This window comes from Anomaloglossus baeobatrachus, chromosome 2, assembly GCF_048569485.1.
Source record: "Anomaloglossus baeobatrachus isolate aAnoBae1 chromosome 2, aAnoBae1.hap1, whole genome shotgun sequence".
Lineage (NCBI taxonomy): Eukaryota > Metazoa > Chordata > Amphibia > Anura > Aromobatidae > Anomaloglossus > Anomaloglossus baeobatrachus.
Window position 1 is genome coordinate 719,390,325 of NC_134354.1, and position 24,957 is coordinate 719,415,281.

General features: G+C 51.9%; 1 protein-coding gene across 1 annotated transcript in view; it reads right to left on the minus strand.

The window, feature by feature from the left end:
- The window catches only part of PDS5B (PDS5 cohesin associated factor B), a 316,943-nt gene that overhangs the window by 92,573 nt on the left and 199,413 nt on the right, over positions 1-24,957 (minus strand). Inside the window, exon 21 of the mRNA XM_075337338.1 lies at positions 4,075-4,233. Within this exon, the coding sequence (XP_075193453.1) occupies positions 4,075-4,233 (159 nt within the window). The remainder of the gene's footprint in view (positions 1-4,074; positions 4,234-24,957) is intronic.

The following is a 24,957-nucleotide window of genomic DNA, read 5'->3' on the forward strand; positions in this document are numbered from 1 at the left end:
CACAGGCGACTCTGCCTGGGCTACTACCATCATAGGCTCTGGCTGACGAAGTGCCACTGGGACTGAACATTGCACACAATGGGAGTCGTTGGAGCCTGCCGGTAGATTAGCCCCACATGCTGTACAAGCAGTGTATACAGCCCGTGCCTTGGCACCCTTGCGTTTTGTGGATGACATGTTGTTGTCTCCTCAGAGCAATACAGGGTATACAGCCAAGAAGCGACCGTCCAGTGTAGTATATATATATATATATATCTGGTACCGTAAAAAGTACACCAATATAACACTGTGGCACAAGTGGGGCCAGCACTAATGTGCTGCTTACCGCCCGCTAAACGCGGGTGTGTGGTCGCCAGAAATCCCTAGTCTGAGTCTCCCAGAGCCTGTGTCCTTCCTCCAGCCAGACTGCATGCAGGAATGGCTGCCGGCGTCCTGTGGAGGGGGGGGCGGGCCCTGGGCGTATACAGACAAAGAGCGGGAAGCCTGCGTCCCACTGTACCTAGTGAGAGGGCTGGAGCATGTAAATAAGGCTCCAGCCCTCGGCGCTGACGATTGTACAGCGTCTCTCCCTTACCCTGATTGACAGGGTGGGGGCGGGAACGAAGCGGAGCTAGGCCGCAAAAGCCGGGGACTAGAGTTAGAAACGCCGCCGCCGTAAAAGCGCGGTCGGCGCGTCCCCGGCGCACTACAAGTCTCAGCTGCGCCGCCGCTCCAGGGGCGGTCGGCGCGGCAGTCCCCCAACACAACAAAATCCCCCAGTAATCTGTAGGGACTATAACCCCAGCGCGCAGCGCTTCAGTCCCCGGCGCACTAGCACACCCAGCAAGCCTGGAGTGTGCGTGCCTGCCATACGGGGACACAGAGTACCTTAATGTTGCAGGGCCTTGTCCCTGAACGGTACCTCGCTCGTCATCCAGCAGGTTCTATGGGTCTGTGGATGGAGCCCGGCCTCAGGGCTTGGTGGCCGGAAAGATCCCACTTCCTCAGAGCCCCTCAGGGGGATGGGGAAGGAAAACAGCATGTGGGCTCCAGCCTCCGTACCAGCAATAGGTACCTCAACCTTACAAACCGCAAGTGGGGTGAGAAGGGAGCATGCTGGGGGCCCTATATGGGCCCTCTTTTCTTCCATCCGATATAGTCAGCAGCTACTGCTGACTAAACAGTGGAGCTATGCGTGGATGTCTGACCTCCTTCGCACAAAGCAGAAAAACTGGTGAGCCAGTGATCCCACTGGGGGTGTATAGCCAGAAGGGGAGGGGCCTTACACTTTTTAGTGTAATGCTTTGTGTGGCCTCCGGAGGCAGTAGCTATACACCCAATCGTCTGGGTCTCCCAATGGAGCGCCGAAGAAAAAAATAATAATAAATGGTATGAGCAGTAATGTAAGAAAAAAGTAATGAACAGCCTTAAAAAGAATAATTTACCTCTATGCCCAACTGCAAAACTGAAGTTTTATTCTTCCTATAGCTGCTTGCTTTCAGTCATCGGGCCAGTGCAGGGAGTGGTTAAAGTCACCACTGACTACACGAGTGGAGCTGTAATCCCTCCCCGCCACACTGACTGACCGCTCACTCTGCGCACACACAGTGCCTACACACATCTATACACTACAGAGTAGGCTGTTGATCAGAGAGCAGGGAAATGTAGCTGCACTCACTGTACAGTGGGAGATACCGTATTTTTCGGACTATAAGACGCACTTTTTTCCCCCAAATGTTGGGGGAAAGTGGGGGGTGCATCTTATAGACTGAATGTAGGGCTGCGGGGAATAGGTCATCGGCGGCACGAGCAGGCTGCAAGCAGCGCCTGCCGTGACCACGTGGGCCCACTCATTACATATGCACGCCCATCCTCCCGCCCATCTCTCAGCGCTGAAGCCGGCGCTGACAAGTGGGCGGGATGATGGGCAGAGGATGCGCGCATACTAAACAGCCGGCCCGCGTGCTCACCCCTGGCAACTACAGCCTGGAGTTATCATGTGCGGCTGTATTCACTGCCTCCCGTGCATCATCATCAGCGCGGGGTGCAGTGAATCAGTACACTCACCTGCCACCGTTCCCCTGCAGCACTGCGATTTCCTCCCGTCTGTGCCGGCCGCGGGAGGAGAGCAGGATGGGAGCACATACCAGGATGGGGGTATATAGCAGGATGCGGCCATATGCCAGGATGGGGTATATAGCAGGACAGGATGCGGCCATATGCCAGGATGGGGTATATAGAAGGATGCGGCCATATACCAGGATGGGGGTATTTAGCAGGATGTGGCCATATGCCAGGATGGGGTATATAGCATGATGCGGCAATATAACAGGATGAGGTATATAGCAGGATGGGAGCACATACCAGGATGGCAGTATATAGCAGGATGGGGGACATATATATACACAAGGCAGGAGCATCATTACCAGGATGGGGTACCTTAGAGAATTTGGGGACATTACCCCCATAACAGTGTCAGCAGCAGATCCTCGCCCCATAACAGTGTGTCATGACCACATTTTTTGCTTAAAATTTTATTTTCCTATTTTCCTTCTCTAAAACCAGGGGGCGTCTTATAGTCCGAAAAATACGGTAACTGTAAATGCTCTCTGCACCACCCTGATGACTAGAAGCATGCAGCTACAGGGGGAATATAACTTAATTTTGTCCCTGGAGACACCACTCTAGTAAGTGTGCCAGATAGTATTTAAATTCTATTTGCCTGCAGGTAAATAGTGTATTTTTGGAGAGGACAGGCTTCCATTAAACCATTACACGATATAAGCATCTCTCCATCTCAACAGCATAAATCTTAGGCCTGGTTCAGACAGGTTTATTTCACAGCCCACATACAAACCGAAGGTCTCCCAACCATAACTTACAACTTCAGATGCATCTGTGAGGCTGCTGATTTGGGTCAGAAAACACAGTCATTGCAGTCCATTCATTTAGACAACATTCAAAGTCAGTATTTTACCTAAGTATTTGTAAGTCAAAATCAGTAGTGGAACAATCAGAAGAAAAGTAGAATATAAACTTGTCACCACTTCTGTATTTATCACCCACTCCTAAATTTGGCTACAAATACTGCTGTAAAATACTGACCAAAAACTTAAAGTGTAAACATGGCCTTACACACTATCCTCTCCTCCACCGAACCCAGTCCGTTTTGCCACAGCCTCCATCATTACATCACTGATCACACATTGTTTTAAATATTCTCCTTTTCTCCATGTCTGGTTTATCTATATCAGTGGTCCCCAACCTGTTTGACCTTGAGAGCCACATGCAGCTCAGAGAGGATCGCGAGCCACATTTAAGCTCCCGCCCCTCAGCGACACCCAGAGCCCCCATTACCTGTATAATGACAGCCAATGCTTTTCCACAGAAATCACCCCACCGAGGCAGTGTACCAATACCCAGGGGTTCCTACCTTATTCAGATCTGCTCTTCTGTGCGGGGCTACTCACAACGTCACCATCTGGGGACCTGCTCTTCATAGATGTCTGCAAAATTTGGTGCAAATGCACCTAGCTGGCACACAGCCGCATGCCACACATCATGGGCCCACGAGCCACATGTGGCTCCACAGCCACAGGTTGGGGACCCAGATATATATTTTATTGTAAAAAAAAACCCTTCCCTTAAAACACCGATCCGCCATTGTGTGATTTATCTTTAAGACTTTTTAGCCATTTATCAATGAAACAATACATTTAGGTGTATATTCATATGGGGGTTTATTTTGATCTTTTTCTATGGATGATTGTCTAATAATTTTGGACCAACGCTCTTTGCTGACATTGCCAAACACAGTCTATATAAATCAAAAACAAATTAAAATCTGATTCAGCATACTGAAGAATACGCAGTCTTTTTTTTTTACGAATAACCCAGACACATGAAAGTCTATAGGATAGGTGCATTCGTATGTCCAATTCGTGGACCACACATGGGTCGGCCTGTGTTGCATCCGTTGTACTGTCCATTAAATCACCAATCTGTGCCGATTAGTCACAGGCTGGAAACCATTACAATAAAAGTGATCGTAAATATTAATTACAAGGTATCAACAAGTAAATATACAAAACTTACTCGGTCTGTCATTAACAAGTCCTTTACCACAAAGTTTGCTACCATTGACTTTAGAGGACCTGCAAACTGATCAGGCGCCTGTTGTGCTATGTGACCAATGGTTATGAGGGATATAACGAGCTGCTCCGGATTACTGGGATCGAGACTTTTGTGTAATGGCTAAAGAGAGATAAGAAAAAAATATATAAAGAAAATCACAGTAAAATCGCATTGTAATAAGAACATACACACCCGAAATGAGAAATCTAAAGCTCAGAGCCTCAGATCTAAAATGATCAATCATCTGGACATTGTATTCACAGAAAAACTGTACGGAGTAATGTTCTGCCTGATAAATGTGTAATTAACCCCTCCATGACAGAGACATTTTCAATTATTTTTGATCTTCGTTTTTTCTTCCCCTTCTTCCAAGAGCCATAACATATTTCTCCGTCCACATAGCCGTATGAGGGCTTGTTTTTTTGTTGGACAAGTTGGACTTTTGAATGACACCGTTCATTTTATCATTTGAAGTTAAAGAAAAGCAAGAAAAAATTGCATTCAAATAGCAAAAATATGCCATACCACAATTTTAATTGTTTTTTGTTTTTTTTTTTAATTTACAGTGTTCACTAGACTGTAAAATAAACCTGGTCATGTGATTCTCTAAGTGACTACAATTACACATACCAATTATGTATCTTTTTTGTTTTAAAGGGAACCTGTCATCAGAAATTTCGCCCAAAAGCTAAAAGATTCCCCCTCTGCAGCTCCTGGGCTGCATTCTAGGAAGGTCCCTGTTATTATTGTGCCCCATGTGAGACCAAAATAAAGCCTTTATAAAGTTCTACCTTTTTGTATGCAGCTTCTGTAAATCCGACACGGGGGCGGGCTCTCTGCCGTCCGTTATTCTGCCTCCTGGTCCTGTATGCCGCCCCCATCGCTCCTTTCCATATCTGATGCACCGCCCACTGCTCCAGCCATCCCCGCGCATGCCCAGTGCCAGTCTCACAGGACTGAGCACTGTGACTGCTGGTGATGTGTGCGCAGGCAAGTGATTATGGACGGGGCTGTGACTGTTATCAGCAAGTACCCGGCCATAATCTCTTGAGCGCGCAAACCTCTCCAGCGTCACACTGAGCTCAGTGTAGATGCTAGACTGTATGGGCTGCTTCCAGGGATGACGTCCCTTTGTCATGTGATAGTATTTCGAACACGCCCCTATCACATGACAAAGGGACGTCATCCCTGGAAGCAGCCCATACAGTCTAGCATCTACACTGAGCTCAGTGTGACGCTGGAGAGGTTTGCGCGCTCAAGAGATTATGGCCGAGTACTTGCTGATAACAGTCACAGCCCCGTCCATAATCACTTGCCTGCGCACACATCACCAGCAGTCACAGTGCTCAGTCCTGTGAGACTGGCACTGGGCATGCACGGGGATGGCTGGAGCAGTGGGCGGTGCATCAGATATGGAAAGGAGCGATGGGGGCGGCATACAGGACCAGGAGGCAGAATAACGGACAGCAGAGAGCCCGCCCCCGTGTCGGATTTACAGAAGCTGCATACAAAAAGGTAGAACTTTATAAAGGCTTTATTTTGGTCTCACATGGGGCACAATAATAACAGGGACCTTCCTAGAATGCAGCCCAGGAGCTGCAGAGGGGGAATCTTTTAGCTTTTGGGCGAAATTTCTGATGACAGGTTCCCTTTAAGTTTTGAAATTTGTATATATATAAAAAAAAAAAAAAATTATTGTCTGTAGCGCCCATTTTTCAAGGCCTGTTGCAGTTTCAATTTTCAGGATATGGGTCTGTTTTTTGTGGCCTGACCCAATGTTATTGATATAATTTTGGAGTAGATATGAAGTTTTGAGTGATTTGTATTGCAGTGTTTTGAAAAAAAAAAAAAACTCCACAATTTTGGGATTTTCTTTTTTTCCTTGTTTTATTTTTCACCGATCAGAATAATTTATTGTATATTTTGATAGATCAGGATTTCGTAAGCGTGATCTATCAAAATATAAAATAAATTTTACAATATAAAATAACCATAAAATATTACACACAGCAATACCAAATGTGTATTATGCTTTTTTTTTTAACCACTTTATTTTTAATGGGGCAAAAAAAGAGAATTTTGTTTACTAACCGTAACTTCTTTTTCTTATAGTTCCGACATGGGAGACCCAGACCATGGGTGTATAGCTTCTGCCTCCGAAGGACACACAAAGTACTACACTAAAAAGTGTAGCTCCTCCCTCCGAGCATATACACCCCTTGGATAACCAAATATAGCCAGTTTAGTGCAAAAGCTGAAGGAGGACATCCACCCACAAGTAGAGAGAGTAAAACCCGGAATAACCGGAACCTCTGTCTACAACAACAGCCGGTGAAAACACACGGAACAAGAAACCTGCCAACAGGCAACAGGGAGGGTGCTGGGTCTCCCAATACGGAACTATAAGAAAAAGAATTTACGGTAAGTAAACAAAATTCTCTTTTTCTTCATCGTTCCTTATGGGAGACCCAGACCATGGGACGTCTCAAAGCAGTCCATGGGTGGGAAATAAACAGAAAACTGAGAAGTAGGCAAAACCTAACTTCATAAATGGGCGACAGCCGCCTGAAGGATGCGTCTGCCCAAGCTCGTATCTGCCGAAGCATGAGCATGCACTTGGTAGTGCTTCGAAAAGGTGTGCAGACTAGACCAAGTGGCAGCCTGACAGACCTGCTGAGCCGTAGCCTGGTGCCTGAAAGCCCAAGAGGCACCGACAGCTCTGGTCGAGTGCGCCTTAATCCCCGGCGGGGGAGGCACCTGAGTACATTGGTAGGCATCGGATATGGCCGACCTAATCCAACGAGCTAGGGTCGGTTTAGAAGCCGAGAGACCCTTGCGCTGACCTGTGGTCAGCACAAAAAGAAAGGTGCACCGCCTAAGAGCAGCGGTGCGTGACACATAGATCCGGAGCGCCCGCACCAGATCCAGAGTATGCAACGCTTTCTCAAAGCGATGTACAGGAGCCAGACAAAGGGAAGGCAATGAAATGTCCTGGTTAAGGTGGAAAGGAGACACCGCCTTAGGGAGAAAGTCCGGAGTCGGACGGAGAACCACCTTGTCTTGGTGAAAAACCAAAAAGGGTGACTCCGAAGAGAGCGCAGCCAAATCAGAGACTCTCCTGAGAGAAGTTATGGCCACTAGAAAGACCACTTTCTGTGAAAGTCGAAACAAAGAAACCTCCCTAAGAGGCTCAAAGGGGGGTTTCTGTAAGGCCGTGAGGACCAGATTAAGGTCCCAGGGATCCAAAGGCCGCCGATAAGGAGGAATGATGTGAGATGCGCCCTGCATGAAGGTGCGCACCTGGGCCAGTCGGGCGATATGCCGCTGGAATAACACTGACAGAGCCGAGACCTGTCCCTTGAGGGAATTGAGGGATAATCCTAGCTGCAGACCGGACTGTAGAAAGGACAGGATGGTCGGCAAGGAAAAAGGCCAAGGAGCATGGCCGGAAGAGCGACACCAGGACAGGAAAATTCTCCAAGTCCTGTGGTAAATCCTGGCCGAGGAAGACTTCCGAGCCTGAGTCATAGTGGAGATGACCTCGGAAGGAATGCCTGAAGCCGTCAGGATCCAGGACTCAAGAGCCACGCCGTCAATCTGAGAGCCGCAGAATTCTGGCGGAAAAACGGACCTTGTGAGAGAAGGTCTGGGCGATCCGGGAGATGCCACGGCACCTCTACGGACAGACGGAGCAGGTCTGGGTACCAAGCTCGCCTGGTCAGTTTGGAGCAATGATTATGACCCGACGGCCCTCCATTCTGATCTTGCGCAGGACTCTGGGCAAGAGAGCTAGAGGGGGAAACACTTAGGCCAGACGGAACTGGGACCAATCTTGAACCAGCGCGTCTGCTGCCAAGACCTGAGGATCGTGGGAGCGAGCCACGTAAACTGGGACCTTGTTGTTGTGCCGGGATGCCATGAGATCCACTTCCGGAGTGCCCCACTTGCGGCAGATTGACCGGAACACTGCTGGATGCAGGGCCCACTCGCCGCTGTCCACGGTTTGACGGCTGAGATAATCTGCCTCCCAGTTTTCTACGCCTGGGATGTGGACTGCGGATATGGTGGACTTGGAGTCCTCCGTCCAATGAAGGATACGTTGAACCTCCAACATTGCTAGGCGGCTGCGAGTCCCGCCCTGGTGATTGATGTAGGCAACTGCTGTCGCGTTGTCTGACTGGACTCGAATGTGCTTGCCCGCCGACAGGTGGTGAAAGGCTACGAGAGCTAGTAGCACCGCTCTGATTTCCAGCACATTGATCGAGAGGGCTGATTCGGACGGAGTCCAAGTGCCCTGTGCTCGGTGGTGGAGAAACACTGCTCCCCAGCCGGATAGACTGGCATCCGTGGTGAGAATCACCCAGGACGGGATCAGAAAGGAGCGTCCCTGGGATAGAGAGAGGGGCCGAAGCCACCACTGAAGAGAGCTCCTGGTCTGTGGCGACAGAGCCACTAGCCTGTGCAAGGAAGAGGTCCGCTTGTCCCAACAGCGGAGAATGTCCAGCTGCAGGGGACGCAGATGGAACTGGGCAAAGGGAACCGCTTCCATTGATGCCACCATCTAACCCAGCACCTGCATGAGGTGCCTGATGGAATGACGGCGGGGCCTCAACAGAGAGCGCACCGCCAGATGAAGGGACTGCTGTTTGACTAAGGGCAGCTTCACAAGTGCCGGCAGAGTCTCGAATTGCATACCTAGGTACGTAAGTTTCTGGGTCGGGATCAGAGTGGACTTGGGCAGATTGACAAGCCACCCGAATTGAACAAGCGTGGCGAGAGTGAGCGAGACACTCCGCTGACAGTCTGCACTGGATGAAGCCTTGACTAGAAGGTCGTCCAGGTAAGGAATCACTGCCAACCCCTGGAGGTGCAGAACCGCAACCACTGCTGCCATGACCTTGGTGAATACTCGAGGGGCCGTGGCTAACCCGAAGGGGAGAGCCACGAATTGGAAATGTTCCTCTCCGATTGCAAAACGTAGCCAACGCTGGTGTGAAACTGCAATTGGCACATGCAAATAGGCATCTCTGATGTCGATGGATGCAAGAAAATCTCCTTGGGTCATTGAGGCAATGACTGATCGCAGAGATTCCATGCGAAAGTGCCGCACCTGAACATGCTTGTTGAGAAGCTTGAGATCCAAGATGGGCCGGAAGGAACCGTCCTTCTTGGGGACTAGGAAGAGATTTGAGTAGAAACCTCTGAACCGTTCCCGGGCGGGAACCGGTACAATTACTCCGTTGGCCTGCAAGGATGCCACGGCCTGAGAGAAGGCGGCGGCCTTGGAGCAGGGGGGAGTGGACAGAAAAAATCTGTTTGGCGGGCTGGAAGAGAATTCTATCCTGTAGCCGTGGGAGATGATATCCCGCACCCACTGATCGGAGACGTGTTGAAACCACACGTCGCCAAAGTGGGAGAGCCTGCCACCGACCAAGGACGTTGCTGGCGCGGCCAGATAGTCAAGAGGAGGCTGCCTTAGTGGCAGCGGCTCCTCCGTTCTTCTGAGGACGCGGCCTCGTGCGCCAGCTGGGTTTTCGATCCTTGGCTGAGTTAGTGGACGAGGCTGAGGGCTTAGAGGATGACCAGTTAGAGGAAGGAAAGGAACGAAACCTCGACTGGTTCCTGCCCTGGACAGGTTTCCTGGTTTTAGTTTGTGGCAAGGAAGTACTCTTCCCGCCAGTAGCCTCCTTAATAATTTCATCCAGTTGTTCACCGAACAGCCGGGACCCAGCAAAAGGGAGCCCAGCAAGGTACTTCTTGGAAGAAGCGTCTGCTTTCCACTCTCGAAGCCACAAGATCCTGCGGATTGCGAGGGAATTAGCGGAAGCCACCGCCGTGCGGTGAGAAGCCTCCAGAATGGCAGACATGGCATAGGATGAAAAAGCCGAAGCCTGGGAAGTTAAGGCAACCATTTCGGGCATAGAGTCCCTGGTGAGGCAATGCATCTCCGCCAGAGAAGCAGAGACGGCCTTAAGAGCCCACACTGCTGCAAAAGACAGGGAGAACGAGGCCCCTGCCGCTTCATAAACAGATTTGGCCAGAAGGTCAACCTGGTGGTCAGTGGAATCCTTAAGTGAGGTGCCATCCGCCACAGATACGACTGTCCGGGCTGAGATTCTAGACACCGGAGGATCTACCTTTGGTGAATGAGCCCACTCCTTGACCACCTCTGGTGGAAAGGGAAAACGGTCATCAGAACTACGCTTTGGAAAGAGTTTGTCAGGACAGGCCCTGGGTTTGGTCAGAGTGGCCTGAAAACTGGAGTGGTTAAAAAACCATACGCCTTGCTCTCTTAGGCGAGGTAAACTGGTGTTTTTCTACCAGAGAGGCTTGTTCCTCTGACACTGGTGGATTGAGGTCCAGTACGGAATTAATGGACGCAATCAAATCACTAACATCTGCATCACCTTCGGTTAGATCAATGGGGTACATAGAGGTAGCGTCTGAGCCCACAGTAAAGGCATCCTCCTCGCCCTGCGATTCAGCTCGTGAATCAGAGCCGTGGGACGAGGAAGGGGAAGAGTCCCTGCGTCTCCGTTTAGGAGGACTGGGTCTGGGAACAGATGAAAAATCCTCTGTGAGCTCTGCAGAGCGAGTCGGAGCAGCAGAGGCGCCCTGAGAAGGGGGCTGATGCATGGTCAGCAGAGTCCGGGACAGCTGTCCCATGGAGTCGGCAAAGGACTGGGAGATAGCATTAGAAAAAGATGCTACCCAAGCCGGGGGTTCAGCCACCAGGGCTGGAGCAGCCGGAGGGACCACTGGGGAGACTCCAGGCTGAGGCACCACCATGTTAGAGCAGGCATCACAATGTGGATATGTGCTCGGTTCAGGCAGTATGAGCTTGCATGCAGTGCATATAGAGTAAAGCCTTGCAGCCTTGCTCCTAGTGAGAGACATGCTGCTGAGGTGGAGGCTCTGCAGTAAAGAACACACTCCTTCAGAATGACCCCCAGAGAGTGTATAAGAAAGTCCACAACCAGAGGTTGTGGCTTACCAGACCGTTTTGTGTGCCCTCCGGATTCCACAGCTTGGACCCCCAGACAGATTGCAGAGCTGCAGCAGCCAGCGCCGATCAGTGTGTGAACGCTGATAAAATGGCGCCGGAGTGAGGAGGGGGGGCGGGGTTTAGTCCAAGAGCGGGAACCGGAGGGCCAAGGAGAAATACAGGGGAGGGAAACATCTCCTCAGAGAGGAGTGTCCTCCCCTGTGCTGAACGGCCGGTGGGCGGCGCCGCACTGTCCCCCTGCATGACTGACATGCAGGGGCAGTGAAAACGAAAGTAGGCCGCAGCCGAAGCCGGGGCCTAAATTTTTCCATGCGGCCGACAAGCAGGCACCCTCGCCGCGGTTCTCAGGAAAAAACCAGAGAACCGGCCGGAAATTACAGCAAAGTAAATAACACACTCTCCCCACAATAAATGTACAAGGGACCCCTCAATAACGTCTCAATACTTAGCTTATGAGACGCAGGGCCAGGTCCCTGAGGGATGAGCGCTCCGTCCGGCAGGGTCCTGAAAGGGCTGCGGATGGAGACCGGTCTCCTGCAAAGCAGTGAGAACCGTGATGGCTCCCACTTCAAGCCAGAGCCCGAGGGATGGTGAAGGAGCGCGGCATGTAAGGCTCCAGCCTTGTAAAATCAACCTTAACAGCACCGCCGACACAGTGGGGTGAGAAGGGACATGCCGGGAGTCCAGGCTTGGACCCGCTTTTCTTCCAATTCTTTAAAATCAAAAATGAAAAATCAAAAATCAAAAGAGAATGCATATGTGTGTGACCTCCTGAACACAAAGCATTGAACTGGCTATATTTGGTTATCCAAGGGGTGTATATGCTCGGAGGGAGGAGCTACACTTTTTAGTGTAGTACTTTGTGTGTCCTCCGGAGGCAGAAGCTATACACCCCATGGTCTGGGTCTCCCATAAGGAACGATGAAGAAAGGGGATTCATTTTTCTTTATTTTTTCTTAATAAAAAAACCCACTTATTTTTCACTTTTTACTGTGTTTTAGTCTTCTTAGGTGACCTGAATATGCGATCATCCAATTGTTTGTACTATACATAGCAGTGCATTAGTACTGCTATGTATAGTGAAAGTCACGGTCTTTTAAAACAGACATTTACAGGCTGGCTTTCACGGGAGAACCATCCTAACATGATATACACGGCAGACCCTTGGTTATCATGACAACCCATCAGCGCCCAGGCGTTTAAGTCATGGGAATGCCGATGGGTGCGTGGAATGACGTTCCTACTGCCGGTGAGTGTTAAATGCCATTGTCAGAGATTGACAGTGGCATGATAATAGCATAACAGCAGTGGGCGGCTGTTAGAAGTAGATGATGGCTGAATAATTCAGCCATCATCTGCCAGGAAATATGTAGGCTCAGCAAGTGAGCCCGCATCAAAGTCAGAGACATGACCTATGATCTAACTGAATTGTCATTTGTCAAGAAGGGGTTAACAGGATCAAAACATCTGAATGAGCTCTAGAAAGTTACAGCAGCACCATGCGAAGTATCTGACAAAAAGCTTGCTCCCCGTCAGCCCAATGGCACCCCTGTAGCACAATCGCAGGGTGCCAATAGTTGGTATGGCAAATGCTTTCCTGCCGGTCATAGCCTCAAGTCAATCAGATCCTGCTGGGGGCTGGGCCTTACTGGCTAGCTGACAGTAAAAGATGGACAATGGCAACAAGGCACTGTAGAACATAAGTACTACACTGTACTAGTTAAGTAGTAAAGCAAATAAAAATATAAAATATAAAATATCAACAGAATTGGATCAACCTGCAGAATAACATTAAAGGGAACTTGTCACTGGATATTTATAATACTCACCTAACGGTCGGTGCTGAGCAGACTGGTCGGATGGGTGTCTCCGTTCTCCCGGTCCATGCCTCCCTTTTGGCCATTTTTATCCTCCTTTCTGAAGCTAGTGTGGATGACGCGTTCTACGTCATACACACAAGCAGACATTGAGTTCCTGCGCAGGCGCACTTTGATCTGCCCTGAGTAGGGCAGATCAAAGTGTTGTAGTGCGCATGCGTGGGACCTCAATGTCTGCTTGTGTGTATTACGTAGAACGCGTCATCCACACTAGCTTCAGAAGGAAGACAAAGATGGCTAAAAGGGAGGCGCGTACCGGGAGAACGGAGACCATCCGATCTGTCTGCTCCGCACCGACCGTTAGGTAAGTATTATAAATATCCGGTGACAGGTTCCCTTTAACCCCTTCACGACCGGCCGATTTTTCGCTTTCCGTTATTTTTTCGCCATTCTTTTCCTGAGAGACGTAACTTTTTTATTTTTCAGTCAATATGGTCATGTGAGGGCTCATTTTTTGCGGAACGAGCTGTACTTGTAAATGAAACCATCAGTTTTACCATATAGTGTACTAGAAAACGGCAAAAAAGAGAATTTTGTTTACTTACCATAAATTCTTTTTCTTATAGTTTCGTCTTGGGAGACCCAGACCTTGGGTGTTTAGCTTCTGCCTCCAGAGGACACACAAAGTACTACACCTAAAAGTGTAGCTCCTCCCTCTGAGCCTATACACCCCCTGGTGAGCCAGTCACATCCAGTTTAGTGTAAAAGCTGAAGGAGAATAGCCACCCACAAGTAGAACAGAGCAAAAGCCGGAACGACCGGAGACTCTGTCCACGACAACAGCCGGTGAAAACACGCGGAACAAGGAAATTGCCAACAGGCAACAGGGAGGGTGCTGGGTCTCCCAAGACGGAACTATAAGAAAAAGAATTTACGGTAAGTAAACAAAATTCTCTTTTTCTTTATCGTTCCTATGGGAGACCCAGACCTTGGGACGTTCCAAAGCAGTCCCTGGGTGGGAAATAAACAGAAAAAACTAAGAAGTAGGCAGAACCTAACTTCACAAATAGGCGACTGCCGCCTGAAGGATGCGTCTACCCAAGCTCGCATCTGCCGAAGCATGAGTATGCACTAGGTAGTGCTTCGAGAAGGTATGCAGACTAGCCCAAGTGGCAGCCTGACAGACCTGTTGAGCCGTAGCCTGGTGCCTAAAGGCCCAAGAGGCACCGACAGCTCTGGTCAAGTGTGCCTTGATCCCCGGCGGGGGAGGCGCCTGCGTACTCTGGTAGGCGTCCGAAATGGTCGACCTAATCCAACGGGCTAAGGTCGGCTTAGAAGCAGGGAGGCCTTTGCGCCGACCTGTGGTTAGCACAAAAAGAGAGGTGCACCGCCTAAGCGCAGCGGTGCGAGACACATAGATCCGGAGAGCACGCATCAGATCTAGCGTATATAGAGCTTTTTCAAAGCGATGAACAGGAGCCGGACAGAAGGAAGGTAAGGTAATGTCCTGGTTAAGGTGGAAGGGAGAGACCACCTTAGGAAGAAAGTCCGGAGACGGACTGAGACCCACCTTGTCTTCATGAAAGACTAAAAAAGGTGACTCCGAGGATAGCGCAGCCAAATCAGAGACTCTCCTGAGAGAAGTTATAGCAACCAGAAATGCCGCTTTCCGTAAAAGACGGTACAAAGAAACCTCCCTAAGAGGTTCAAAGGGGGGTTTCTGTAAGACCGTGAGGACCAAGTTAAGGTCCCAGGGATCCAAGGGCCGCCGGTAAGGCGGAATGATGTGAGACGCGCCCTGCATGAAGGTGCGGACCTGAGCCAGCCGAGTGAGACACCGCTGGAACAGAACTGACAGAGCCGAAACTTGTCCCCTAAGAGAGTTGAGGGACAGTCCTAGCTGCAGACCGGACTGTAGAAAAGACAGAAGGGTCGGCAAGGAAAACTGCCAAGGAGGATGGCCGGAACAGCGACACCAGGACAGGAAAATTTTCCAAGTCCTGTGATAGATCTTAGCGGAAGAAGACTTACGGGCCCGAGTCATAGTGGAGATGACTTCAGGGGGAATACCAGAAGCCGTCAAAATCCAGGACTCACGAGCCACACCGTCAATTTGAGGGCCGCAGAATTCGGGCGGAAAAACGGACCTTGCGAGAGTAGGTCTGGACGGTCCGGGAGATGCCACGGCATCCCTACGGACAGTTGGAGTAGGTCCGGATGCCAAGCTCGCCTGGGCCAGTCCGATGCAATGAGCATGACTCGACGACCCTCCATTCTGATCTTGCGCAGGACTCTGGGCAAGAGAGCTAGAGGGGGAAACACGTAGGATAGACGAAACTGGGACCAGTCTTGAACCAGAGCGTCCGCGGCGAAGGCCGGAGGATCGTGAGAGAGAGCCACGTTAACAGGAACTTTGTTGTTGTGACGGGATGCCATTAGGTCCACGTCCGGAGTGCCCCATTTGCGGCAGATCGACTGAAATACTGCCGGGTGCAGGGACCACTAGCCACCGTCCACGCTTTGACGGCTGAGATAATCTGCCTCCCATTTGTCCATGCTTGGAATGTGGACTGCGGATATGGTGGACCCGGAGTCCTCCGCCCACTGAAGAATGCGTTGTACCTCCATCATTGCCAGGCGGCTGCGTGTCCCGCCCTGATGGTTGATGTAGGCAACCGCTGTCGCGTTGTCTGACTGGACTCGAATGTGCCTACCCGTCAACAGGTGGTGAAATGCTAGTAGAGCTAGAAGCACGGCTCTGGTTTCCAGCACATTGATTGAAAGGGCTGACTCGGACGGAGTCCAAGTGCCCTGTGCTCTGTGGTGGAGACATACCGCTCCCCAACCGGATAAACTGGCATCTGTGGTGAGAATCACCCAGGACGGGGCCAGGAAGGAGCGCCCCTGGGACAGGGAGAGGGGCCGAAGCCACCACTGAAGAGAGCTCCTGGTCCGTGGCGACAGAGCAACTGACTTGTGTAAGGAGGATGGCCGCTTGTCCCAACAGCGGAGAATGTCCAGCTGCAGGGGGCGCAGATGGAACTGGGCAAAGGGAACCGCCTCCATGGACGCCACCATTTGACCCAGCACCTGCATCAGACGCCTGAGGGTATAACGGTGGTGCCTCAGGAGAGAGCGCACCGCCAACTGAAGTGACAGCTGTTTGTCTAAGGGCAACTTCACCAGTACCGGCAGAGTCTCGAACTGCATCCCTAGGTACGTGAGACTCTGGGTCGGAGTCAGAGTGGATTTGGGAAGATTGACAAGCCACCCGAATTGGGCTAGAGTGGCGAGAGTGAGCAAGACACTCCGCTGACAGTCTGCACTGGATGGAGCCTTGACTAGAAGGTCGTCCAGGTAAGGAAGCACTGCCAACCCCTGGAGGTGCAGAACCGCAATCACTGCTGCCATGACCTTGGTGAATACCCGAGGGGCCGTGGCTAACCCGAAGGGGAGAGCCACGAATTGGAAATGATCTTCTCCTATTGCAAAGCGTAGCCAACGCTGGTGAGAAACTGCAATTGGCACATGCAGATAGGCATCTCTGATGTCGATGGACGCCAGGAAATCTCCTTGGGTCATTGAGGCAATGACTGATCGCAGAGACTCCATGCGAAAGTGCCGCACCCGAACATGCTTGTTGAGAAGCTTGAGATCCAGGATGGGTCGGAAGGTACCATCCTTTTTGGGAACTAGGAAGAGGTTTGAGTAAAAACCTCTGAACCGTTCCCGGACGGGAACTGGTACAATTACTCCGTTGGCCTGCAAGGCTGCCACGGCCTGTGAGAAGGCGGCAGCCTTGGAGCAGGGGGAAGTTGAGAGAAAAGAAGGGAATTTTGTTACTTACCGTAAATTCCTTTTCTTCTAGCTCCAATTGGGAGACCCAGACGATTGGGTGTATAGCTACTGCCTCCGGAGGCCACACAAAGCATTACACTAAAAAGTGTAAGGCCCCTCCCCTTCTGGGTATACACCCCCCGTGGGATCACGGGCTGCTCAGTTTTAGTGCCAAAGCAAGAAGGAGGAAAGCCAATAACTGGTTTAAACAAATTCAATCCGAAGAACATCGGAGAACTGAAAACCGTTCAACATGAACAACATGTGTACCCGAAAAAACCAAAAATCCCGAAGGAAACAGGGCGGGTGCTGGGTCTCCCAATTGGAGCTAGAAGAAAAGGAATTTACGGTAAGTAACAAAATTCCCTTCTTCTTCGGCGCTCCATTGGGAGACCCAGACGATTGGGACGTCCAAAAGCAGTCCCTGGGTGGGTAAATTAATACCTCATGTTAGAGCTGCAAAAACAGCCCTTCCCTACGAGGAGGCAACCGCCGCCTGCAGGACTCTTCTACCTAGGCTGGCGTCCGCCGAAGCATAGGTATGCACCTGATAATGTTTGGTGAAAGTGTGCAGACTCGACCAGGTAGCTGCCTGGCACACCTGTTGAGCCGTAGCCTGGTGTCGTAATGCCCAGGATGCACCCACGGCTCTGGTAGAATGGGCCTTCAGCCCTGAAGGAACCGGAAGCCCGGCAGAACGGTAGGCTTCAAGGATTGGTTCCTTGATCCATCGAGCCAGGGTGGATTTGGAAGCCTGCGACCCTTTGCGCTGACCAGCGACAAGGACAAAGAGTGCATCCGAGCGGCGCAGGGGCGCCGTGCGGGAAATGTAGATTCTGAGTGCTCTCACCAGATCTAACAAATGCAAATCCTTTTCATACCGATGAACTGGATGAGTACAAAGAAGGTAAGGAGATATCCTGATTGAGATGAAAGGAGGATACCACCTTAGGGAGAAACTCCGGGATCGGGCGCAGCACTACCTTGTCCTGGTGAAACACCAGGAAGGGGGCTTTAGATGACAGCGCTGCCAGTTCGGACACCCTCCGAAGAGACGTGACCGCTACCAGAAAGGCCACTTTCTGTGAGAGTCGAGAAAGTGAAACATCCCTCAGAGGCTCGAAGGGCGGCTTCTGGAGAGCAACTAGTACCCTGTTCAGATCCCATGGGTCTAACGGCCGTTTGTACGGAGGGACGATGTGACGAACCCCCTGCAGGAACGTGCGTACCTGAGGAAGTCGTGCTAGACGCTTTTGAAAAAATACAGATAGCGCTGAGACTTGCCCTTTAAGGGAGCCGAGCGACAAACCTTTTTCCAACCCAGACTGCAGGAAGGAAAGAAACGTAGGCAATGCAAATGGCCAGGGGGACACTCCCTGAGCAGAGCACCAGGATAAGAATATCTTCCACGTTCTGTGGTAGATCTTAGCAGACGTGGGCTTCCTAGCTTGTCTCATGGTGGCAACAACACCTTGAGATAATCCTGAAGACGCTAGGATCCAGGACTCAATGGCCACACAGTCAGGTTCAGGGCCGAAGAATTCCGATGGAAAAACGGCCCTTGTGACAGCAAGTCTGGTCGATCTGGCAGCGCCCACGGTTGTCCGACCGTGAGATGCCACAGATCCGGGTACCACGACCTCCTCGGCCAGTCTGGGGCGACGAGTATGACGCGGCGGCAATCGGACCTGATCTTGCGTAGCACTCTGGGCAAGAGTGCCAGAGGTGGAAACACATAGGGCAGCTGGAACTGCGACCAATCCTGCACTAAGGCGTCTGCCGCCAGAGCTCTTTGATCGCGAGACCGCGCCATGAAGGCCGGAACCTTGTTGTTGTGCCGAGACGCCATTAGGTCGACGTCCGGCATTCCCCAGCGGCGACAGATTTCCTGAAACACGTCCGGGTGAAGGGACCATTCCCCTGCATCCATACCCTGGCGACTGAGAAAGTCTGCTTCCCAGTTTTCTACGCCCGGGATGTGAACTGCGGATATGGTGGAAGCCGTGGCTTCCACCCACAGCAGAATCCGCCGGACTTCCTGGAAGGCTTGCCGACTGCGTGTCCCGCCTTGGTGGTTGATGTATGCCACCGCTGTGGAGTTGTCCGACTGAATTCGGATCTGCTTTCCTTCCAGCCACTGTTGGAAGGCCAGTAGGGCCAGATACACTGCCCTGATTTCCAGAACATTGATCTGAAGAGTGGACTCTTGCTGAGTCCACGTACCCTGAGCCCTGTGGTGGAGAAAAACTGCTCCCCACCCTGACAGACTCGCCAGGAAGTGCATGAGGCGTCTTAAGGGGTGCGATTGACCTTGAAGGAGAAACTGCACCCCTGTCTGTAGTGACCGCTGCTTGTCCAGCGGAAGCTTCACTACCGCTGAGAGAGTATGAAACTCCATGCCAAGGTATGTCAGTGATTGGGTCGGTGATAGGTTTGACTTTGAAAAGTTGATGATCCACCCAAAAGTCTGGAGAGTCTCCAGCGCAATGTTTAGCCTGCGTTGGCATGCCTCTTGAGAGGGTGCCTTGACAAGCAGATCGTCTAAGTAAGGGATCACAGAGTGTCCCTGAGAGTGCAAGACTGCTACCACTGCTGCCATGACCTTGGTGAAAACCCGTGGGGCTGTCGCCAGACCGAAGGGCAGGGCTACGAACTGAAGATGGTCGTCTTCTATCATGAAGCGTATAAAACGCTGGTGCTCTGGAGCAATCGGCACGTGGAGATAAGCATCTTTGATGTCTATTGATGCTAGAAAATATGCTTGAGACATTGAGGCAATGACGGAGCGGAGGGATTCCATCCGGAACCGCCTGGTTTTTACGTGCTTGTTGAGCAGTTTTAGGTCCAGAACAGGACGGAACGAGTCGTCCTTTTTTGGTACCACAAACAGATTGGAGTAAAAACCTTGACCTCGTTCCTGAAGAGGAACAGGGATCACCACTCCTTCTGCCCTTAGAGAGCATACCGCCTGCAGAAGGGCATCGGTTCGGTCGGGATGTGGGGAAGTTCTGAAGAACCGAGGCGGAGGACGAGAACTGAACTCTATCCTGTACCCGTGAGACAAAACGTCTGTTACCCACCGGTCCTTGACCTGTGGCAGCCAAATGTCGCAAAAGCGGGAGAGTCTGCCACCGACCGATGATGCGGAGGGAGGAGGCCGAAAGTCATGAGGCAGCCGCCTTGGAAGCGGTTCCTCCGGTTGCTTTCTTTGGGCGTGAGTGAGCCCGCCAGGAATCTGAGCTCCTCTGCTCCTTCTGAGTCCCCTTGGACGAGGAGAATTGGGCCCTGCCCGAGCCTCGAAAGGACCGAAACCTCGACTGTCCTCTCCTCTGTTGAGGTTTGCTTGATCTGGGCTGGGGTAAGGAAGAATCCTTACCCTTGGACTGTTTAATGATTTCAGCCAATTGCTCACCAAACAGTCTGTCTCCAGATAATGGCAAACTGGTTAAGCATTTTTTGGAAGCAGAATCTGCTTTCCATTCCTTTAACCACAAGGCTCTGCGCAAAACCACAGAGTTGGCGGACGCCATTGAGGTACGGCTCGTGGAGTCTAGGACCGCATTGATAGCGTAAGTCGCAAACGCAGACATTTGCGAGGTTAAGGACGCCACTTGCGGCACTGATGGACGTATGAGAGAGTCCACCTGCTCCAGACCAGCTGAAATAGCTTGGAGTGCCCACACGGCCGCGAATGCTGGAGCAAACGACGCGCCGATAGCTTCATAGACCGATTTCAACCAAAGGTCCATCTGTCTGTCATTGGCATCTTTTAGTGAAGCCCCATCTTCCACTGCAACTATGGACCTAGCCGCAAGCCTGGAGATTGGGGGGTCCACTTTTGGACACTGGGTCCAGCGTTTGACCACGTCAGGGGGAAAGGGATAACGTGTATCCTTAAGACGTTTGGAGAAACGCTTGTCTGGATAAGTATGGTGTTTCTGGACTGCTTCTCTGAAGTCAGAGTGGTCCAGAAAAGTACTCAATTTACGCTTGGGATACCTGAAATGGAATTTCTCCTGCTGTGCAGCTGCCTCCTCCGCTGAAGGGGCTGGGGTAGAAATATCCAACAGTCTATTGATGGCCGCTATAAGATCATTTACCATAGCGTCACCATCAGGAGTATCCAGATTGAGAGCGGTCTCAGGATTAGACTCCTGATCAGCTACCTCTGCCTCATCATACAGAGAAGCCTCTCGCTGAGACCCTGACCAGTGTGATGACGTCGAGGGTCTTTCCCAGCGAGCTCGCTTAGGCTGCCTGGGACTGTCGTCCGAGTCAGAGCCTTCAGCCTGTGATGCCTGAGACCCCCTTGTAGCCTGGACTAGTTCCAACTGAGGGGGACCGGGGAACATTGCATCAACAGTGTCCATGGTCTGAGTGACCGGCCTGGACTGCAAAGTTTCAAGAATTTTTGTCATAGTCACAGACATCTTATCAGCAAAAACTGCAAACTCTGTCCCCGTCACTGGGGCAGGGTTCACAGGCGTCTCTGCCTGGGCCACTACCACCATAGACTCCGGCTGACGAAGTGGCACAGGGACCGAACATTGCACACAATGGGGGTCAGTGGAACCTGCCGGTAGATCAGCCCCACATGCGGTACAAGCAGCATATAAAGCCTGTGCCTTGGCACCCTTGCTTTTTGCGGATGACATGCTGTTGTCTCCTCAGAGCAATGGGGTATAAGCCAAGAAGCGACCGTACAGTGCAATATATAGGTACAGACACAAAGTACACTAAATAACACTGTGGCACTAGTGGGGTCAGCACTTTTGTGCTGCTTACCGCCCGCTTAACAGCGGGTGTGTGGTCGCCAGAATCCCTTGTCTGGGTCTCCCAGGGCTATGTCCGTTCTCCAGCTCAGACTGCATGCAGGAATGGCTACCAGCGTCCTGTGAAGAGGGACGGTCCGTGGGCGTGTTCAGACAAAGTGCGGGAAACTGGCGTCCCACTGTGCCCAGTGAGGGGGCTGGAGTATGTAAATAAGACTCCAGCCCTCGGCGCTGACTGATTGTACAGCGTCTCTCCCCTTCCGTGATTGACAGGGTTGGGGGCGGGAACGAAACGGAGCTAGGCCGCAAAAGCCGGGGACTAGATTTATGAGCGCTGCCGTCGTAAAAGCACGGTCAGCGCGAGTCCCCGGCGCACTACAAGTCTCAGCCGCGCCGCCGCTCCAGGGGCGGTCGGCGCGGTAGTTCCCAACACAGAAAATCACTCAGCTAAGCTGTAGTGAATAAGACCCAGGCGCGCAGCGCTACTGTCCCCGGCGCACTAGCACACCCAGCAACTCTGGCGTGTGTCTGTGCCTGTCTGTACGGGGACACAGAGTACCTGAATGTTGCAGGGCCTTGTCCCTGACGGCACTCAGCTCCGTATCCAGCAGGATCTCCGGGTCTGTGGATGGAGCCCGGCCTCAGAGTCTGGAGGCCGGTAAGATCCCACTTCCCCAGAGCCCTTCAGGGGGATGGGGAAGGAAAGCAGCATGTGGGCTCCAGCCTCCGTACCCGCAATGGGTACCTCAACCTTAACAAACACCGCCGACAAGAGTGGGGTGAGAAGGGAGCATGCTGGGGGCCCTGTTATGGGCCCTCTTTTCTTCCATCCGACATAGTCAGCAGCTGCTGCTGACTAAACAGTGGAGCTATGCGTGGATGTCTGACCTCCTTCGCACAAAGCTTGAAAACTGAGCAGCCCGTGATCCCACGGGGGGTGTATACCCAGAAGGGGAGGGGCCTTACACTTTTTAGTGTAATGCTTTGTGTGGCCTCCGGAGGCAGTAGCTATACACCCAATCGTCTGGGTCTCCCAATGGAGCGCCGAAGAAAATCTGTTTGGCGGGATGGAAGAGAATTCTATCCTGTAGCCGTGAGAAATGATATCTCTCACCCACTGATCGGAGACTTGTTGAAACCAAACGTCGCCAAAGTGGGAGAGTCTGCCACCGACTAAGGACGTTGCTGGAGCGGGCAGAGAGTCACGAGGAGGCTGCCTTAGTGGCAGAACCTCCTGCGGTCCTCTGTGGAAGCGCTTTTGAGCGCAAGTTGGATTTCTGGTCCTTAGCTGAGTTAGCGGACGAGACGGAGGGCTTAGAGGACGACCGGTTAGAGGAACGAAAGGAACGAAACCTCGGCTGAATCCTACCCTGGGTAAGATTCCTGGTCTTGGCTTGTGGCATGGAAGTACTCTTCCCGCCAGTAGCCTCTTTAATAATTTCATCGAGCTGTTCACCGAACAGCCGGGAACCAGCAAAAGGGAGCACAGCAAGGTACTTCTTTGAAGAAGCATCTGCCTTCCACTCTCGAAGCCACAAGATCCTGCGGATAACGAGGGAATTAGCCGAAGCCACCGCAGTACGGTGAGCAGCCTCTAGCATGGCAGACATGGCATAAGAAGAAAAAGCTGAAGCTTGAGAAGTTAAGGCAACCATCTCAGGCATAGATTCCCTGGTGAGAGAATGTATCTCCTCTAGAGAAGCAGAAATGGCTTTGAGGACCCACACTGCTGCAAAAGTAGGGGAAAACGCGGCCCCCGCCGCTTCATACAGTGGCATCCTTAAGGGAAGTGCCATCAGCCACCGAGACCAACTGTCCGGGCTGAGAGCCTAGACACTGGAGGGTCTACCTTTGGGGATTGAGCCCACTCCTTGACCACCTCAGGTGGAAAGGGAAAACGGTCATCAGAACCACGCTTTGTGAAGCGTTTGTCAGGACAGGCCCTGGGCTTGTTCACAGCGGTCTGAAAACTGGAGTGGTTAAAGAACACACTCTTTACTTTCTTAGGCGAGGTAAACTGGTGCTTTTCTGCCAGAGAGGGTTGCTCCTCTGATACTGGCGGATTGAGATCCAGTACAGAATTAATGGACGCAATCAAGTACCTAAGTTCTGAGTCACCCTCGGAAAGATCAATGGGGCACATGGAGTTAGTTTCCGAGCCCCCTGTAAAGGCATCCTCCTCATCCTGCGAGTCCTCTGAGCCAGAGCCACGGGATGAGGAGGGAGAGGAAACCCTGCGGCACCTCTTAGGTGGACGGGGTCTGTGTCCTGATGATGAATCCTCTGTGAGCTCCGGTGGACGGAGGCCAGAGGGTAGGGATCCTAAAGGACCCTTAGCAAGAGCATTAGAGGCACCCTGTGAAGGGGGCTGATGCATATTCATCAAAGTCCTGGACAGAAGTCCCATGGACTCAGCAAATGACTGGAATATAGACCTAGAGAAGGACTCTACCCAGGCCGGGGGTTCAGCCACAGGTGCAGAAGCAGCCTGAGAGACCACTGGGGGTGAGACTCCAGGCTGTGGCACCTCCACGTTCGAGCAGACCTCACAATGTGGATACGTGCTCGGTTCAGGCAGCAGGAGCTTGCATGCAGCGCATGTAGTATAAAGCTTTGGAGCCTTGCTCCTCGTGTGAGACATGCTGCTGGAGTGGGAAAAAAGTAGCTTGTACAAGTAAATGAACCCCAGGGAGTATATGCAGAGGTCCACAACCATAGACCGGCTGTGGCTTACCAGACCGCAGGAAGCGGTTTGTGTGCCCTCCAGATCCCGAAGCCCAGACCCTCAATGCACAGCACCTCAGCAGGGATGCAGAGTGCAGGATGGCCCAGCGCAGAATGAATCCTTCCAAGAAAATGGCCGCCGGAGCGAAGAGAGGGGGCGGGACATGGGGCGTCAACTGTAGAAGAGCGGGAACTGGAGGGCCATAGAGGCCTGCAGGGGGAAGGGGGGGAGTCACTCACAAGTAATGGGGAGTGTCCCTCCCCTGTGCAGGACGGCCGCCGAGAGGGGCCGCGCCTGTCCCTCTGCATGAGTGACATGCGAGGGCAGGAAACAGAAACTAGGCCTCCGGTGAAGCCGGGGCCTAAATTTGAGCCGCGAGGCCGACGCGCAGGCACCATCAGCGCGGTTCTCGGCGAAAAGCCAGAAAACCCGCCGGAAATGTCAAAACAAGTACCACAAACACACTCTCCCCACACAATAAAGGACATGGACCCCAACATATGAAAGTCTCAGTACTTAGCTGCTGAGACGCAGGGCCAGGTCCCTGGGGATGAGTGCTCCGGTCCAGCAGGATCCTCAAGGGGCTGTGGACGGAGACCGGTCTCCTGTCAGGTATGGAGACCGCGGTGGATCCCACTTCAATCCAGAGCCCAGGAGGGATGGTGAAGGAAAACGGCATGTAAGGCT